This window comes from Bactrocera tryoni, chromosome 5 (genome assembly GCF_016617805.1).
Source record: "Bactrocera tryoni isolate S06 chromosome 5, CSIRO_BtryS06_freeze2, whole genome shotgun sequence".
Taxonomy (NCBI): domain Eukaryota; kingdom Metazoa; phylum Arthropoda; class Insecta; order Diptera; family Tephritidae; genus Bactrocera; species Bactrocera tryoni.
Genome location: NC_052503.1, coordinates 27,408,162 through 27,428,788, shown reverse-complemented (window position 1 = coordinate 27,428,788; position 20,627 = coordinate 27,408,162). Strand labels below are relative to the sequence as shown.

General features: G+C 35.8%; 1 protein-coding gene across 2 annotated transcripts in view; it reads left to right on the top strand.

Moving 5' to 3' along the window:
* LOC120777582 (gonadotropin-releasing hormone receptor) overlaps window positions 1-18,247 on the top strand; it is a 41,698-nt gene extending 23,451 nt beyond the window's left edge. For both annotated transcript variants that reach the window (XM_040108996.1, XM_040108997.1), the window contains exons 2-6: window positions 8,914-9,706; window positions 15,417-15,600; window positions 15,705-15,907; window positions 16,015-16,160; window positions 17,595-18,247. In XM_040108996.1, the coding sequence (XP_039964930.1) occupies window positions 8,951-9,706; window positions 15,417-15,600; window positions 15,705-15,907; window positions 16,015-16,160; window positions 17,595-18,129 (1,824 nt within the window). In that variant the 5' untranslated portion in view covers window positions 8,914-8,950 and the 3' untranslated portion in view covers window positions 18,130-18,247. The remainder of the gene's footprint in view (window positions 1-8,913; window positions 9,707-15,416; window positions 15,601-15,704; window positions 15,908-16,014; window positions 16,161-17,594) is intronic.
* The last annotated feature ends 2,380 nt before the right edge of the window (window positions 18,248-20,627 follow it).

Here is a 20,627-nt window from a genome sequence, read left to right as displayed (position 1 = left end):
GGTAGCTTTAGTAGGCGAGATTGTTAGGTTCCGAGGAAGCATGAACGACTTTTTTTTTGGTCTTCTAATGCGGTTACAATAACAGCAGGCGAAAGAACTTAGAAATTTGAATTTTCCTGAACTACTCGAGCATGGATAATGTTAACTTCAAAATGCCCTGTGATTAAGTCGCATTCAAATGTACCAACATAATTATCATTAAAATATTATTACAACAACAACAATTACATAATTTTCGTTACAATGTACCAATTTCGCTGTAATTAAATTTTATATTTCTATACACTTATATGTTAGTACTTATATACATACATACATACATATGTACTTTAAATAAGACGATTGTTATTAAATTTGCTTTGAGCAAAATTGGGTAGATTCTACATTTCGAAAAGAGTTTCATGCTTCCACAAAACAAAGCAGCAAATAACATTCTTTTCCTACAGGCCAACGTCGCATTCTCACTTTTATTACAGTTATAATTGTATTTGTATTCAATATGTTGATGGTGGGGGGGCTAAGTGGCCGGGTAAATGTGCCCACCTGCCAACAGCGCCACTAGTAAGGGCACATACAGGTGAGCCCCCGCTAAGAATTCGTTAAATTCCTCGCTGCAAAGCAGGGTTTTGCTTAGTTACCTTTCGAAATACGTACTTTCATGTACATAAACTTGTGTATAAGGGTATTTGTATATATATGTGTATAAAAGATATGACCACAACCACTTGCGCCCAAAATAGTTGAGTCCATGTCTTGTTATTAGGCGTCACTAATGTCTCACATTCTGGCGAAAGACAATCAAAGTACACAGAACCGAACATAATTGTGAACAAATAATGAATGACCAAAACGGACTAACTTATGGGCTCTGTTTGTAAGTGTAAATAGTTTTCTTCATAAGAGTGGATGGTATATACATTATATATGTATATATACATTGTGACAAATTGGAAAGGAAATTGTAATTAAACTCCCCGTTGCAAATGATATTTCAAAATAATGTATTTTTCTAAGTTGGTAAGACTGTCCTTAATTACTATGAAAAATATGAACGCGATCTGTCAACCAGTTTGTTTGCATCAGCTGCTCAAGTCGGTACACCTCAGTAGTGCGGTGCAATGTTTACAATGGATAAAAATATCGAACAAAGAATTTGTCTCAAATTTTGTATTTTTAACCAAATTTCGTGTGTAGAATAGTTGCGAATGTTGGAAAACGCTAACTATGATTCAGTTTCATCAAAAACACAAGCCTACGAGTGGTACAAAGCCTTCAAAGACGCTAAAAACATCATTAAAGACATGCCTCTTTCTGGACGACATCCGACCTCATCAACTGATGAAAATACTAAAAAAGTGACGGATATGGTGCTTGAAAATCGTCAAGCAAGTGGTAAAGAGGTGGCAAGAGAACTTGGCATCTGTCATGAATCCGTTCGAATGATTTTGGTGGATATTTTGGGTATGAAGCGCGGTCTTGCTCGACATATTATCTTAAACAGGTCTCTTTGAACATACTTGATTGTACGAATTCTGATCCCACATTCATGGAGAGCATTATAACTAGCGATGAGGCACGGGTATATGAGTTTGACATGCTAACAAGTCAACAATAGTAGGAATGGAGGGGAAAAACGCGCCGAAACCAAAAAACCACGCCAAATCCGCTCAAATATTAAAGAGATGCTCATTGTTTTTTTTTTAATATTGGTGTTTTGGTGCATCATGAATTTGTTTCGGAAGGCTAGACGATCAATAAGGACTTTTATTTGGCCGTGTTGAGGCGTTTGCGTGAAAACATCAGTCGGTGAACTAGAAAAATCGTTGGCATAAGTGTATCTCTTTGAAGGCGACGAAAATTGATAAATAATAAAATTTTGTAGTTTGTTTACAATTTTCGAGTACTATATATTTATACAAACTATATACTACATATACATACATACATATATACATAAAATATGTTAAGAACATACAAAAAGAAATGATGAATCGGCAGCTCAAATAAAATTTTATAGTTCTGTGCTCGAAAGCAAAAACAATATTGGCAGCGTTAAGAGAGAAATTTGTTAAGCAACTTGTTCGCTTATTTGTCTTGCATCTTCGTGATGTGTGGGTGTGCCGAGTACATGTCTTCAAGCAAAGCACGTTTTCCTACAATCATTTGTTTCCGCTTACACTGCAGTATTTGGACAAAAAGCTAATGAAGGTATAAAAACCAATATTATAAACACATACATATGTATATGTATATATGTATGTACATAGATATATGCCATCGATGTCAGTAAACTGTTCATTAATTAGAATCGAATTGATTTGCTGCTTAATATGAATGTATGGTTTATATTGCCATTTACGGTAAACAAATCCATGCTTTGTCTGCATTAGGGCGGTCCAAAAATATGCGAATTTAAGCACTCGCTAATGTTTCTTTTTGGTAATTAAAGTACACCTGAATAATAATATATCAGATTTTAGAGCACACCCTAATGCTTATTTATTGTCAATAAGAAGCATTCTGCTAACTACTTTCAAAATATTTCGATTTAAGAACCATCATGTTGCACCATTCTATCATTTAATTACCACCTTAATGTTCTTTTTTATACTTAATGACCACCCTAATACTACCCAGTGTGTGCATAAATTTTCACGGGTATTTATTTATATACATATATATCCAAGCATTTCCGCCAATAGTTAGTCAACGACTTTTTGCATTTGCTCTCAGAACCAGATATTTAGGAACTAATTAATTAAGAGAAATGCAGATGCTGATGCCGCAAGCTTAACGTCCATAAATTACATACAAAAATAATTGAGCACATGACAGAAGAAATACCCAATCTCTAATGTTAATAATAATTTAAGGCAAACATATGTGGGATTTGGTGGAACTTTGGCGGTTTCCACTTTATTTATGGTATAAAGAAACCTTCCTCCGTCTAAGACGTTTAATAAAGATACCCTTTAATAATTCCTGCCATAAAGGGAAATAGCAAGTTTTGTATATTAAAAAAAAACAAATTTTAAAACTGTCCGAACGCTGTCAAAAATCAGCCGAAATTCCACAAAAAAAATTGTCTGATAGTAACTGTCTCTAAAAATTATTTGGATAGATTTGTTGTCGACTTTCTCATTAGATTTTTGAACTAGTTTGCAGACCATTTTATGGGCTGGTCAGGAACTATTTTACTCTCGTAGTCGATTGCCATTGAATGTTAGATTTGTTTGCAGAAATCATCAGTTATTCCAAAGCAAAACCTTTCAATGACCGTTCCGAGACGTTGTAGGAATATTTATACTTATGTGGTTTAAAAAAGAAAGATTACTTTGAAAAGCCTCCCTCAAGATCATGAAAATCATTCATTCGAAATAATCATGACTACAATTCTAGACATATGATGGTGCCTTCGGGTCTTTTCAGTAGTCAACTTGGTATGAAAGCCTTGGAAGTTCTCCTTCCTACGATCGGCGTTCAAAAATTTGCTTGCAACACCGTTTGTTTGGTAAGTCAGATTATATATTATATCCACCATACGTTCCAGGAATCCTTGAGCGCATTTATATTCGGTTCACTATATTCACTATATATTATATAGACGTAATTCAATACTATTAAAGATAAATTATTAAATAACATGTTTTTCTATTCCAATAAAAATCGGTCAAAAGAAAGGTTTGCTTTCGTTAGAGTTTGATTTGGAATTTCGTAGCTGATCGTGAAAAACTTATTAAACTTAAAATTCAAACTTATAGATACATTTTTTTTCATGGATCAAGTTCAGTTCACTTCAAACCCGCACTCTATTCAAATCTGTTGTCATCTTCTATATTTCTCCACTAAATTTTGTTCGCCTAGAGGGCAGAGGGTAACAAACCTTTGCAATTATAAGGCTTAAGGCGGTATTCTAATCTAAAAATGCTATTTAACGGCATTTTTTAAAGTCCAATAAAAAAAAACTAAGAACATTTTTACTATCCAATTTTTTATCAGATATTTATTGATATTTAAAAGATTACAAAAAAAAATATAAAAAAAGTTTTTGTGATAATTTGATTAATTGCGGCGTGGTGGCGTGGCGGAATCTTGACACGATTCCAACACTTTGGGTGATCTGACAAAAAAAAAATTTTTTTAATCACTACAAATGCCGTTATCGTCTGAACTAGGATAAATAAAAAATAACGTTTCAGTAAATGGCGACTGTTTGAATTTTTTGCCAAAGATCAAAATTTTTTAAAAATAGTAAAAATCAAAATTTTTTAATAATCCTAGAGATATATACAAAGAAGGTCCACACCAAATTTCAAGTTAATCGGTTCCTTAGAACTTGAGAAATCATGTCAGAAGTTTCGATAGTGGTTTCGAGAAAAACGCGATTAAAGATTTGAGTCTAACTCAGCCTGTTTGCACGCTGCGTCACTAAAATAGCTATAAGTCGGTAAACAATAGGAATTTTAAAAATTCCATTGGGAAATATATTCTTAAAGGTCCAGTCTTTAAGAATATGCAAAAAAAATCGATTTTTTCAAAATTCTAGACTAGAATACCCCCTTAAGGTTCAACGCCACTGCATTAAGCGGTTCCTAGACTCTGCATTTGGCAGTGGAATATACTTGTGGGGGTATTCTGGTCTAGAAGCATGAATTTCAGGTAATTTTTAAAGTGTCGTAAAAAAAGGCAATTAATATTTTTAGTATCTATTTTTTTATTAGTTATTTGTTAATTTTAGAAGAGTACATATAAAAATTAAAAACTAAAAAAAGTAAAAAATTTAAAAAATTATGAGCTGACGAAGTGGGGGGTCTCTAAAAATTTCCACGTGACCATACCCATGATTTCAACTCTCCTAGTTATCTGGAACAAAAAAAAAAACAAGATTATTAATCTAGAATAATATTGCAAGGGCCGGAACTACGGAAAAGTGGGAAAAAATTTGTTTCACAAAATGGCGACTGCCAAAAAAAATAATCACTTTTTCTGATTATTTCGAATTTTGTAAAAATAATAAAAATAAAAATTTGGGGATGGGGCTAGTTCCAACCATAGACAAGGCTATAAAGAAGACTGTATAAAAATTTCAAGTAAATCGGTCTAGTAGAACCTGAGAAATCGTGGGTATCGTTCCGAAAAAGTCAGTTTTGAGAAAAATGCGTTTAAAGTTTCGCGTAAAGTCTTTTGTTCGATTAGTTCCGGCCGAACCAGTTTGGATTCCGGGTCAGAAAAATGCCTATATCTCCGAAAATAATTTGAATTTTGAAAAATCCTCTTGTACACATATTCTTTATTAGTTAAACTTTGAAAATATAAAAAAAATCGATTTTTTTAAATTTCTAGACCAGAATACCCCCCTATGTTAGTAAGACGTTTGTTCCCGCACACTATCAGATCAATTTACTTATTTTCTTGATAATAGCTAGAAAGTGTAATCTTCATATAACCCAGACTTCAACCGGTAATGTTAAACAAAATTTCAAACCATCCGACCGTTTCTTGCTGAGTGACTCCTTACATTGGCATTTATCCAATACAAGTTCGTTCTGAATGCAGCAGATCAAAATAACGGGTATGAGAACTAACATATATAAGAGAGAACGAGATAAAGACCAAGATTTATTTCCTATCACCATTGTAAAATATTATTAAATTAGTAATATTCTGCTAAATAGAAATTTAAATAACCTGTCCTCATACCTAACCTAACCTAACTGCTTTTATCTTCTCAGTCTAGTGGCTGTTGAGTATATGCTAAAGAACCCCACTTTACCTCGGCAGGCGCGATAATTATTGATTTTATTAATTATTTATACTTTAGTATGAAAGGGTTAAGTCAATACAAGCTTGGCCTTTCTTTCTTTTTCTTATTTAGTGTTGGATTTTTAATTTTGATCTTAAGTATGTCAAAGTTCATTTGGTGTACAAATTTAATTTACTTGTAAGCACAATAAAGGTCTCCCTGCACCAGGAGTAGGGTAACTGGAAATTTAATTAGGTGTTGGATATGTTTTTCTTTTCTTTCCCTATTATTTTCGCTTTACAAAATTAAATCACACAAATTTTGTAAATAAATTTGGTGTTAAAGGATGGCACACAGCACAGCAAACCTCCAACCACTAAAGTTTTAAAACTTTTTAATACAGGAAAGTACAGTAGTAAGGGACACCAGAGGACTGAAAATTTTTAAATAGTGAGTGTGGACCCCAAATAGGTTGCATATATGTACATATGTATACGACAAAATACTGCAGTCAAATCGATCTAACTTACTGGAAACAAATCTTTCTGGTATCTCCCCACAAAGCGCGTTTATAAATGTTCGGTTGCAGGCGAACTTAACCGTTTTTTTCACTTATTTCCACTCAGTGCCCCTCTGTTTGAACAACATTTTTCCAAACTTGATGGACTTTACTTGTACTTGACATACATATGTATACATATACACCCTCCTGATACTTTCGCTTAAATGTCGAGAAAGTATACCAAAGTCATACACACCAGACACTCAATGAAACCAGCAACACATTTTTGAAATCTGCTGGGTCCATGAACAAACAGTTGTTATTTCCTTGCTGTTATTTCTACTTATAGGGGTGCCACATGATGGTCAAAAGTTGATCAAATAACATAAAATTAAATTTAATTTTGCTACTCGACTGGCCCTACATTCCATACATAGATGCCTTAAACAAGAAAGAAGTAAAGTAAAAGCTTGGGTGGAAGAGGCTTAGCTAGAAAACTCCTTCACAATTTGAGCGCTATTTGCGAATATTTAAAGAGAAAGGGAATATATATGTATATACAGTTATTTACTCATTGCTACAGCGGTTTTTATCATTTCCCGTTACACGCACGAACGCTCACGCGGCAGCAACGGACTTTTTCATAAAGACGAAACTGCCAATAAGCCACGAACGTGTACACTTCCTTACTAACTTACTTACTTTTTAGCTAACTAAAAAGCGCTAAATGCCAATAGAGTTTATATTTGATGCATCTGCAGAGAAAAAGCAATTTTTTATGGAAAGAGGGAGCTAAATGTTTTTAAACAAAAAAACACGACATAAGAGCTTGGAAAAATATTGCGTATACATTTTTTACGACTTAAAAACAGACCATTTTTATCATTAGAGCATACAATGATAAAAATTTAATCCTCCAACGTGTGCTCATAATCTTCAACTACTTGTGTAGTTAGCTAAACACAGCCAACTTCACTTAATTACGAAGTCAAGCCGTAACCATATACGAAGACATCATAATGTAGGCGAATTTATGAGACATGTGCATGAGAAAGCGGGTTAAGCCTCTTAAGAAGTAGGAAAAACATCAGAATTCAAAAGTGGAGTAGTGAATAGTTTACAGAAGTGTAGAGGAACCTTAGTACATACTTAAAATTCATATGTGTACACTTTGTATATGGTGGGCAGAACAATATCCCAGCAGTGAAACAGTGAATCAGTATGAATGTCAGATATATCTTATACCGATATCGGTATTATAAATTTCATGAAGCCGATTAATTTTTTTATTAAGTTTGCCACGAGGTTTGTAAAAACTAAAAGGAATGTTGGAGACCCTATAAAATATATATACATAAATGGTCTACATGACGAGCTTGTCCGTCTGTCTGGTTGTATATTAGTTCCTCAGTCTTTGAGACATCGATCTGACGCACACGTTCTTTTCTCTCCTAGAAATTGTCGAATCGCCGATATCGGAGTACCATAGTATATAGCTACATTGCAAAATGAGCGATTAAGATCAAGTTCTTGTATGGAATCTTTTGTTTTTATGAGGAGCTCTTGTTTAATTTTTCAAATTACAGTTATTTTAATGATAACGTGGCAACTCTGGCCAGACACAAATTTTGCAGAAAAATGTATCTCTCCTTTAACTAATCCTAAAAAAATCAGTATGAAGTAAGATGCTTAGCAAAGAAAATATTCCATTGCCATGTAACTTGATATTTTATTTGTATTTTTTTTTAGAAGTTGAATCAATTCATTAACCAAATACTAAATGACTGATATGAAGACAAAAAGTGTTACTACTGCACTGTTAAAATAGAATAGAAAATAATTGAGGTTTTGCACTGCGACCTATGGTCTACTGTGCCTCCCAAAATTTATCACATATGGCCCAGCACGCTGAACAATTCTAAGAGCTTGCTGGGCGCGACAGAGATGACATGATCCCAGTCCACGTAGATGGAACCTAGGCCCTTGAGCCTGCTTTTAGAAATTGCTTGGCAATCTAGAATCAGGTGTCCTGGAGTTTCCTGATCCATGTCGCAAAACTGGCAGTTTGCGCAAGAGACTATGCCCATATTGGACAAGTGTTTCCTGAGCCTGCAGTGCCCTGTATAGGACGCGACAAGAAGACGGAATTTATCTCGGGAGAGGTTGATCATATCCCTAACCCTTGCATCATTGTACCCTCGCAGTAGTAGCTTGGCGTAGCGCATTCCTGTTGCCGCAGAGCGGGCTAGTTCGTCAGCCAGTTCATTGCCGGCTACCTCCTTATACCCCGGCACCCAGATAAGGTATATCTTATTGCAAACTGTGCAAACTGATAGGTGGTTCAGCCTTCCTACACACTGTCCAACTAAAAGCGATTTGACCTCATAGCCTCCAATTGATATGGATAGTTTTGTATGTGGTCCTGCAATACCTGCTCCAATGTCTTCCGGGGTCTTCGAGACGTCAGTGTATTGTTATATTGAGACTAAATAACGAAGAAAATATTTTTATGCAATCAGATACGAGTTCCAAAAAAATTTATTCCAACGAAGTAGAGATTCATAATTCTAATAAAGTATTTATCGTATTTGACCAGACTAAAATTTTGAAAATTGAAATTGAAAATATTCAAAATTAACAAAAAACTTTTCCCATTTCCTCATTACAGAGAAAACACATATTTACCTGGAAAAATAAATCACTAAATGGAAGGTGCAAGTGTGGTGGCAACATCCATTCTCAATTCACCAGCAGCCGTGGGAGCAATGCTTGAACATATCGCAGAGAATTTAAGCCACCCGCAGCAATATTACGAGAGTCATGAACCCCACGCACGAGTGGCGGCAGCCGCAATTGCTCCAACAACACTACCAAATATAGCACTGTCACGCTTGGCGCAAGTTCTCACAATAACACAAAATTTAACGGATAATACGACAATATATCCTTATCTGCCAGACACTTTAGACACAACACTTACACCGTCAGCAACGAGTAAAGAAGTTTTCTACACACATGCGCCACAATTCTCCACCACCACGCTGATAAAGGTCTGTGTGCTGGGTGTGATGGCGATTTTCTCACTCTTCGGCAATATGCTCACCATGTGGAATATCTATAAGACACGCTTCAAGCGGCGTAGCTTGCGCAACTCTTGGAATGCCATCTATTCGTTGTTGTTTCATCTATCGATCGCCGATTTGCTTGTAACGGGTTTCTGTATTATCGGCGAGGCGGCCTGGGCGTACACGGTGCAATGGCGTGGCGGTGATCTCTTGTGTAAATTCTTCAAGCTCTTCCAGATGTTTAGCTTATATTTATCCACCTACGTGATGGTGCTGATCGGTGTGGATCGTTGGTTTGCGGTGAAATTTCCCATGCGTTCATTATATATGACCAAGAGGTGCTATCAATTTCTGGGCATTGTCTACATGTCTTCGTTCATATTGAGCATACCACAGGTGAGTGGAGTTGTTTTTATTCCAGGAATATTATCATAAATCGCAGTTATTAGAGTAACTGTTAATTGCTTATATAGTTATAGTTAGTTCAACTTTTACTTTTACACAAGCCCTCCAACGATTCAGACATTGTAGTCCAGTGCACCCAAATCATTTCAAATAAGTCTTGACATTGATCTGGCCGATATATTCATTTTCCATAACATAACTTTCTGCTTTCGAAGGAGACTTCTGCGAATACGAGTTTATGGCAAGACAAAGTATCTACAAAACCTGTTGATAAGGCGATATGTCTAGGGCTTAGTCTTGACAAAATCTTTTATGGAGATCAAATATTAAGAAGGGGTTAGGGAAGACATCAGTTTCCTTTTATTACTGTAGATGAGCTATAAAGAAAAGGTGGAAACTCTCACCAAAGGTGATGTTTTGGATATATAAAACCGCCGTAAAGCCAATACTGTCACCAGCATCTCGTGGATATTGCTGACGGCTGTATTGCTGCGAAATGCGCTTTAAGGCTCAGGAAAGATATATGAAAATGTCCGAACAAAGGAAACGCCGAAGTTGTCTCCTTCCTTCAACTGGATTCTTGAAAACTTGGATCACTGCTTTAGAAATGTTATTACCCATCTAAACAGGGTTAGATCGTCGAAATGACATCCTTTAACCGAATAAAATCCGTGTCAATTCCGATATCGGAGAACTGGCTGTCTTGGGAATTTTAATTCCGGTTTCGTAGAACCGGCTGTCTTTGGATTTGCTTGTGGGGGTCTTCCTTGCTTCTGTACTGACAGAGTCGCTGGAGAAGAGGCTTAGTGCGCTTTTCCATAGATAGATCGAAGCTAATGCGGAAGATTGGAGGGAGACTGTAAGGAGCTCTCCGTCAATCTTTAGCCAATCGGACCACTGAAGTGTTTTGAAGCATTCACTCCAACAGCAGAGCCACAATACTAGCGCTGAGCTTGCTAACTGTACTCTTAAAGCTAATCAAGGAGTGTATGACCTCAGTAGAAATAGCTTCCAGTTACTTTATTTTCTTAATTAGTTGGGTGCCTGGTTATAACGTAATTGCTGGTAACTACCAAGTGATTGAATTAGCCACACTAGGCACCTTTGTTTCGCTCACATCGGAGTAGGACCGACTTGGAACTCCATCTTGTATACCTTACGTGCACTTTGGAGGGGCTGGTCACCGACCCGCTCTTGTGCGAATACAAGATCCTTTTGTCCTAAAGTAGATTAAGGAAGACAGGAAGATATAGCAGAGGATATATATTGAACTACTTGCTCTTAGCAAAGTTCTTTTTGCTGCAATCGTAGGGATTCGTACTGGACATTGTACAATAGGCAGTCATGTGGTAAGTTTAAAAATTCTGTTGGATGCAAGTTATTAAAGCTATATGGAAAGGGTTGTACAACCTTTACAAAACTGAGATTAAAAGGTCGCGTCTTTCTTACCTTAGGCGGAACTTAGACGTGATAGACTCAAAGCGCTTTGTAGATTTTTGAAAGTCTTATAATCTAAACTATAGAAGTTGTATGTGCCACAACGGATCCGCGTTGCAAGCTGTTCAAGAAGCATCTCCATTAGGATCGATTACATGAACTAACATAACTTAACCTAATAATGTGAAAACTGCAGCTATGATATCGAAAATTCCATATCATGTGAACGGTCGCATAAATTTTGATCGAAAAAAGTATTAAACGTATTATTAAAATACTTCTCCGTACTCTAGGAAAGACCAAAGTAGTGGTGGTCAATCGTCTGACCCAAAACGTGAAATTATCTGTGCACCAAAGTGTTCGCTCAATAAATCCATTGATTGATGCGTTGCGTGGAAAGTGGCGCCGTCTTGTTGAAAACCAAATGTCGTAGAGATCACGAGTTTCAAATTTAGGCAACAAATAGTCGATTGTCATGGCGCGATAACGGTTGTTGTTGTTGTTGTTGTAGCGGCAGAATTCTGCCGAGTTGACAGTCCTTGGCCGGATAAAATCCGGGTCCGTTCCGGTTAGGTAGACGGGCGCGATAACGGTCGCCTTTGACGGTTGCATGCTCACCAGCATCATTTTTGCAAAAATGTGAACCGATGATTCCACCGGCCTACAAAACCCACTATACTGTTATTTTTTCTGGATGAAATGTAAGCTCTTAAACCTACTCAGGTTGCTCTTTATCCCAAATGCGTAAATTTTGCTTGTGGCCAGAAATGGGCTTCATCACAGAACATCGGAACAACATTAGGATCGAAAATGTCGGATCTTTTCCTTTCCCTTTTACCCTATTCTTGGAAAGACCGAAGTAGAAGAAAACCTTGAATTAAAATATTTTTTTTTTTTCATTTTAGCAAACATTGAAGAACGGGGAATCAAACAACAATTAGTATAATCAAATAAAGATAAACATGGGATTCAGACCACTTTAAAAAGGTCTCCTCTTGTATTAAATTAAACGGCATACCTTTGTTGCTACTTTCATATGCATGGAATATTCTTGCCAAGACAGTAGTGTTCAAATTTAGCGAGCGAGAGTAGTGGTGAATCGAAAGGGATAATGTCAGCCTTTAAGACTAGAGAATCACTTACCCATTTTAGTTAATTTATGGGGGTATTCTGGTCTAGAAGCATGAATTTCAGGTAATTTAATAAGTGTTAAATAAGTGTCGTAAAAAAAACGCAATTAATATTTTTAGTATCCATTTTTTTATTAGTTATTTGTTAATTAAAAAAAAAAATTAAAAACTAAAAAAAGTAAAAAATTTCAAAAATTATGAGCTGACGAAGTGGGGGGTCTCTAAAAATTTTCACCTGACCATACCCATGATTTCAACCCTCCTAGTTAGCTGAAACCTAAAAATGTACATATCTCCGAAAATAATTGGAATTTTGAAAAATCCTCTTGTACACATATTCTTGAATAGTTAAACTTTCAAAATATAAAAAAAAACTCGATTTTTTTTAATTTCTAGACCAGAATACCCCCTTATGTAAGCAAAAATCTTCAAACGGTTAAAGTGCCAATCAAGAAGAGAAACTATTAACAGTTACGAGTACCACTTAAGAAGAAAAGCTCCCATTAAAGACTCTCCCGTTTCTAAGCATATCAAATGATATATTTTCTGGCAGAAAGGACACAAAGTAAATTTGCGCAAATTATATTTCACGCACAGACATGCATTAAAGACGTTTTTATTAATCTTTTGCAAGACCATATATTTACCCGCAAATATAAGCCAAAGTTGCGCTTAGCATGCTCTGCAATCGTAAATAAATTAATGCAGATTTCTGTAATTTCGTGGGCCGCTACCAATTTCTCTCAGAACTTTGTGCTTTTATTGAGAATTATTTAATTGGTAATATTTTCTTGCAACTCCCGTCGCCGGCCGACTTCATATTACACTGCATTCCGTTCCCCATCGCCAGCCTCACTTTGTGTTCGCGCCGTTTCGTCGACTAAACGTGCCACCGAACTTTTATAATTTATGCTCTGTTGTGGTCATAATATAACGGTGCACGTATTATAAAGTGTAAGCGCCATAAATACAACGTTTGATAACTTCTACGTGTGCCAATATACTCTGCCCTACAACAATAACAATAACAGTTACAACGAGCGCTGGCAGTGCCTTGTTTTCCGAAAAGCTCGCTAAGTTTTGTGGTGCGAGTTTGAATGCTTTTGAAATTGATATGCATACGAGGTGGCGCTTTCAAGTATATAGGCATCGCTGGGCGCCGTTTAAGTGTTAGTCCATTAAATGATTCGTTTAACTTTGTCATAATTATAACGTTAGTCGGAGTGTGCCGATTATACATATTATGGAAAACATTTGGATCATGTTACAAGCATGAAAACATGTTCCCAAGAAATGGAACTGAAAAGTACAGGTTATGTCTAAACTCTGAAAGCTTAGTTGAAGGACTGTTACAATTCATTGTGCTTTTTTGTACTTTTATGCTTTAAGATCTATACTATCAAGTGATCTTAGGTTCCTTCATGATTCCAGCTTCCGTCTTTAGATATCGAGTCTTTTTAGCAGGTCAATTGAAAAGTCCTGGCCATTATAGTAGGCTTACGAGGTTATATCCGAGGTAACAACTCGCGTCGAATACTTTCAACATGACCTAGCCAACGCAGCCGCTCTCACTTAATTTGCTGTACTATGTCAATGTTGTCACATAACTCGTACAGGTTACATTCCACCGAATGCCATATTCGCCATTGCCAATGCACAAAGGACCATAAATCTCCCGCATAGCCTTTCTCTCGAAAACTCGTAAGCATAGGAGTAGTGAGTGACTTATAGAGTTTGGTCTTTGTTCGTCAAGAGAGTTCTTTACTTCTTAATTGCCAACTTCAGTCCGAAGTAGCACCTGTTGGCAAATTGTTATTCTGCTTTGGATTTCGAGGCTGACATTGTTCGTTAATGCTGGTTGCAAGATAGACGAAAGCCTACAACTTCGAAGTTGTGACTGTCAACAGTGACATGAGAGCCTTCTAGCGAATGCGACGACTGTTTATTTGATGACCGGAGATATTTCGTCTTCACCACCAGACCCATTTGCTTCGCTGCCTTAAGCATTTTGGAGAAACCAGAACAACTGCACGGGTGTTGAGGCCAATGATATGAAGATCATCGGCATACGCCAGCAACTGTACACTCTTTTAGAAAATTGTACCTGCTCGATTAAGTTATGCAGCTCTAATTATTTTCTCCTGCAGCAGATTGAAGAAGTCGCCACATAAGGAGTCGCCTTGTCTGAAACCTCGTTTGGTATCGAACGGTTCGGAGAGCTCCTTCCCGATCCTGATGGAGGTTTTGGTATTGCTCCAAGTCACTTTACTGAGCCGTCTTAGTTTTACGGGGATACCAGATTCAGACGTCGCGGCATAAAGGCTATCAAAAGCAGCTTTGAAATCAACGAAAAGGTGGTGCGTGTCGATTCTCTTTAACGTCGTATTTTCCAAGATTTGGCGCATGGTAAATATTTGGTAGGTTGTTGATTTGCCAGGTCTAAAGCCACACTGATAAGGTCCAATCAGTTTACACAATACGCTCTATAGAACATTATACGCGATGTTTAGAAGGCTTATCCCGCGGTAGTTGGCGCTGATTGTGGGGTCTCCCTCTTTGTGGGTCGGGCAGAGCACACTTAAATTCCAATCGTTGGGCATGTTTTCGTCCGACCAACTTTTACAAAGAAGCTGATGCATGCTCCTTATCAGTTCTTCTCCGCCGTGTTTGAATACTTCGGCGGGCAATCCATCTGCTTCCGCCGCTTTGATGTTCTTCAGACGGGTAATTGCTATCAGAACTTCTTCATGGTCAGGCAATGGAACCACTACTACATCGTCCTTGATTGAGAAATCGGGTTTAGCATCTCCTGGTGTTATGCTGTCACTACCATTGACAAATACCAACTTTAAAAATCTAAATGATTACCCTCGTACTCGTATATACATAAATACATATGTATATATACTATGAACTAAAGAATGCCCTCCAAGAATTTACGGCATGCATAAATTTTTTTACGTTGCAGTTATGGGAAGTCATTATGAAAGGTTCATGTACATACCATACTATATTTGTTATTGACTTCAATATTGTTTACTTTTAGTACAAGGCACACACTACACGCACAACCTATCAAAGCAAATAACTATAAAACATGATTATTTTTATTATTCCCCCATCCACTCGTATAGTTTTTCATATTTCATTTATCGCGCGGCCCGTTCATCGAAGACTTCCATCAATGCGTGACGCATGGCACCTACACGGCACCCTGGCAGGAGCAGAGCTACACCACATTCACGCTCTTCAGCACCTTTCTGATACCCTTTTCTGTGCTCACCGTCACCTACATTTCCACGTTCCGCGCGATTTCACGTAAGTACATACATACACACACACACACCTACAAGTAAAATTGGCGAACGACGAGAGAAAGTGAAATGCGGAAATGCGGAAATTTTAATATAATACCATTGCAGGAAGTGAAAAGATATTTTTGGGTCCGCAACAGGAACCGCACACGAGTGCCAATTTAATGCACACGAATCGACAACGGCTCATACACAAGGCGAAAATGAATTCGCTGCGACTGTCTTTTGTGATAATAATTGCATTTCTCATTTGCTGGGCACCCTACTGTACCCTCATGGTGCTGCTACAGTTTGTCGACATCGACGATGCGGTGAGTCTGAGACACTTTTTGTAAATACAAAATACATACATACATAAGTAATAACGGTACTATAATTCAGTTGACTATTTTTTTTTTGTATTTTCTTTCACATTCAGACCAGCAAAAGATTAATTGATGGCATATTCTTCTTTGGCATGTCTAATAGTTTAGTAAATCCTCTTATATACGGCGCCTTCCATCTGCACACCATAAAAAGTAAATCGAGCGATAAAGGCGGGAATGGTGGCTATAGTCTAAATAGGTGAGTAATTTTTTGTGCTCTTTTTAGGTTATGTATATACATAAGTATAAATGATTAAGAGAACATTGAGTTAAAGACTTAGTATTTACAAACTGTAGGTACTCAGTAAATAATAAACCCTCTCAATGTTCAGACTATGACAACCTAGAAATTAATGTTAATGCTAATGTTAACGTTAATGTTAATGTTAATGTTAATGTTAATGTTAATGTTAATGTTAATGTTAATGTTAATGTTAATGTTAATGTTAATGTTAATGTTAATGTTAATGTTAATGTTAATGTTAATGTTAATGTTAATGTTAATGTTAATGTTAATGTTAATGTTAATGTTAATGTTAATGTTAATGTTAATGTTAATGTTAATGTTAATGTTAATGTTAATGTTAATGTTAATGTTAATGTTAATGTTAATGTTAATGTTAATGTTAATGTTAATGTTAATGTTAATGTTAATGTTAATGTTAATGTTAATGTTAATGTTAATGTTAATGTTAATGTTAACGTTAATGTTAATGTTAATATTAATGTTAATGGTTATAATTAAAGCAAAGAATAATTTGGTTTAAGAATCTTAGGATTATCAGAAGGAAGTCAGTAAATAGTCAAATGGTAATCAAGAAATCAAATAATAATCTTTCGATAATCAAGTGTTAATTAGATGATAAATCAAAGGCAAATCAATTGATAATTAGATGCTAATGATTATTAGACGGTAATTAGTAGATAATCAGTTAGTAATAAATAGATAATCGGGTGGTAGTCAATAAATCACATGATAATCAGATGATACAAACAAGGTAGTAAGTTTATAATCAGTAACTCATATGATAATTAGTCGATCAGATGAAGATCCATTGATAATCAGATGGTAAATCAAGTGTAATCAGTTGATTATTAACAGATAGTAGTTAGTAGATATTGAGGTGGTAAGCAAGAAATGAGATGGTAATCATTGGATAAAGCAATAATAATCCATAGATTATCAGTTGTTCAAATGGTGATTATTAGGAAATTAATTAGGGCATACATCGTGTGATGGCCATAATTTTTACATTTATACAGGCAAAATTAATTTAAAAATGCTTGCTTCACTAAATCGACATAAAAAGCACTAGAACAAAAGTTCATCTCTCTCATAGAATGTTCAATGCAATATTACAGTTTATATGTATTTTATTACTAATATTATATCTAAATATACTGACAATATTTTTATTATTAAAAAAAAAAAATTCTGCATGAAATTTCCACCCAACAGTGTTATTTAAGAAGCGTTTCTCGCAGCAGCTCACACAAATAAATTTTTAAGGCTACGTCTATCAACCGTACTAGATATTGGGCTATTTAATATTGTGTTTAGAAAAGATAATAATAATAAAGCTATCACATTTCACGAACATACTCAATACGAGCTAATACAATATATTTACAGAGCCGACTCGCAGCGTAATCCATCCATGCTAACGGCTGTTACACAAATCGACGGCAGCGGACGCAGCACACGCGTCAACCGACAGCCCAGCTATTATCGCGCCCAACACAATTTCAACAACTCCAGCAAGGAGCAGGCCAGCCTCCTGCAGATGACTCCCACCACCGCCATCGTGCATAAATTCAATTCGAACTCCGAACGCAGTTCAGTGGGTTCATCGCCGCAAACCTGCTCCACAAATTTTACACGCAGCGAGTTGGGCGACCACGACCACGAGAGCGGCTGTGAAGGGAGCGGTGGCGGCGGTAAGCGCGATGCGAATACACACAGCACCACGGTGGTGTATAGCTTTAAGAAGCCAGCCATTTTGCATGCACAAAGTTTCGAGGCATTGGCAATTGCGCCGCCCAATAATCGTATGCAAGCGCCGAAAGCTGCGCCACCTGTGTCCGAGAATGGTTTCCATCGGTCGGTGTGTGTGTTGAGCTTGGAAGATTGTAAGATATGCGCCGATGAGCATTGCTCTAATGTGTAAGCGAGTGTTTGTGGCGGGGAGTATGTGTGTATGTTGGGGATTTGCATACAAAATACTTTTCGGAAAAGTTCCTTATTTAAATAACACATCCGGTTGTGTGTGTATTTGTGTGTACATAACTGCTTGTTTACGTAAGTATATACATATGTAGGTATATATTTACTTTCTCCGACAATATGCTATATGTGTGTGTATGTATTGAATTGGATTTGTATATTTATGTACATAAAATGTAAAGTAAAAAGTTTTGTTCTTTTGCATAATAGTAGGAAGTACTTAGGTTATATTACAAGTATGTATATATGAACGTCTGTGGCAATAAGGAAGCATAATATGAAAATTGTGTAAATTTAAAAATTATGTACATACTTATGTACATATTTGCATGTAAGAAAAATTAAAATTACTTAAATTTATACCAAACAACGAATTTTTAAGCAGAAAAAGTTAGAAGACAAAAATTTATGAAAATTGCTATATATTAGAGTGTATGTATGTATTTTATTTTATTTAGTGTTTATATATTAATGTTTGATAATTATATTTAAATAAATACAATTAATTAATTATGTTTAAATTATCTTATTAACACTAGTGAGCTCAATTCGTTTACAAAAAGTAAGGTTAATTTCTTTTCGAACGAGTCCCATTTTAAAAATGTAATAAGAAGAACAAGAACAAACGTTTACTTCGGCACCAAAGCTAGAATAACCTTCACAAATACAAAAGATTCCTTACAAGAACTGTGATCGGTCAATTTGTATGAGAGCTACATGCTAAAGTCATCCGATTCGAAAAATTTTTTCGGAGATTGCATCATTGTCTCCCATCCAAAATTTCGTGAAGAAATCTTCACAAATTAAAAATTTTTCCATACAAGCATTTGATTACGATCGTTCGGTTGTAAGGCAACTAACTATATGCTATAGTGATCCGATTCGAACAATTTCTCCGGAGATTGCATCATTGTCTTAGGCAATAGCCCATCCAAAATTTCGTGAAGAAATCTTCTTAAATAACAGTTGTTCCACCCCAATTCCATTAGTTAATTAATTGTTATTTTTTAATCTGTTCAAATTTTACACGGACCAACAAAAAAAACAAATGTTTACATATTTTAATACACAAATTGGTATATGAGCCAATAAAAGCATGTCAACGCTTTCAAGAATCTCCTTTTCGAGCTCTACTCGGCACCCTTTTCGCAAATATGCAGATCTTTTGGAACGAGTCGAGCAATGACAAGCTTTACTATATACCCAAAACAATTACTGTATACCCAAAACATTAACCAAAATGTGTTGAGTCGATCCATAAGAGTTGTTGAAATCCTTTGCGATCTCTCTAATGACAACACGACGATTTTCAAGTGGTGTTTCTTTAACTTTTCCGTTGATACCGTCATTAACAAAGGTCGACTTGCATGATTCAAAAGTTCGATAACTTCACGACCTTCACTTAATGCTTTGAGCCAGTCAAATACTTGTGTTCATGATAAGGTAGACTACCCAAAATATTTCTGCAACATTTTCAACAATTTTATAGCCGTGATCTTATTGGCAACACAAATTTTCAAGCAAACTCATTATTCTTTTTTTTTACATTAAAAATTGTGGGTCGAACTTTTCGCGACTAAGAGCAAACAGCTGCCAAGCACACACTAATTATGGAGATGGTGATCAAATTTTACATTGCATAAAAGTAGGTTATACCAATCTAAGAAAAGCAGTTTTATCAACCCATTATCGAGCATAATAGTTTTCGAAAAATCTCTTTTCACAAAAATATAAATATTTTTAAATTTTTTTCTACTATTTTCGAAGAGTCCAACGACCATCCAGAACATTATTTAATGCCGCTCGGGATTACGTCATTCTTTCTGCTGTGGGGCATACGCCAGTTAATAGTGTTTATTTAGAATAGTATTGAGAGCTTCTGCTTGCTATTTGGAAAGTTCAAGGTTGAGGTTATGTCTTGTAGTGATGGCATGCATTAATAAAATAATGATCCCTTTTAACGTACATATATTACGTTCTTCTCTTAGGTTCCTTCTACGTTAGTTGCTCTGCCGAATCTATTTATGGAACAGAATCTTTAAATAACAACAAAATTTTGTTTATACCTCACTCATATACAACTCTCAATTAAGCCACTAACAGCACTAAATTTGATATAAAAAATTAATTAATCCCCGAGAGCAATATACAAATTAATATCATCAAAATCAAAAAAATGTATCAAAAATAATTTTTTTTTAATTTTTTTTCATTTTTTTTAATTTTTCAATTTTGTTATTGAATTGCATTCAGATCAATACATTAATTAAATTAATACATATATTGCAAAACTGTAGTACAAAAGTTCTCAAACTGTTGCCCACAAGAGATGATTTCTAATTATAAATAAAAGGTGCAGCCTAAAAGTATGCAAGGAATTGAAAATGCAATGGAGGATCCGCAGCTCCATCCAAAGTCACATTTCTAAAACAGTCAGAAAAG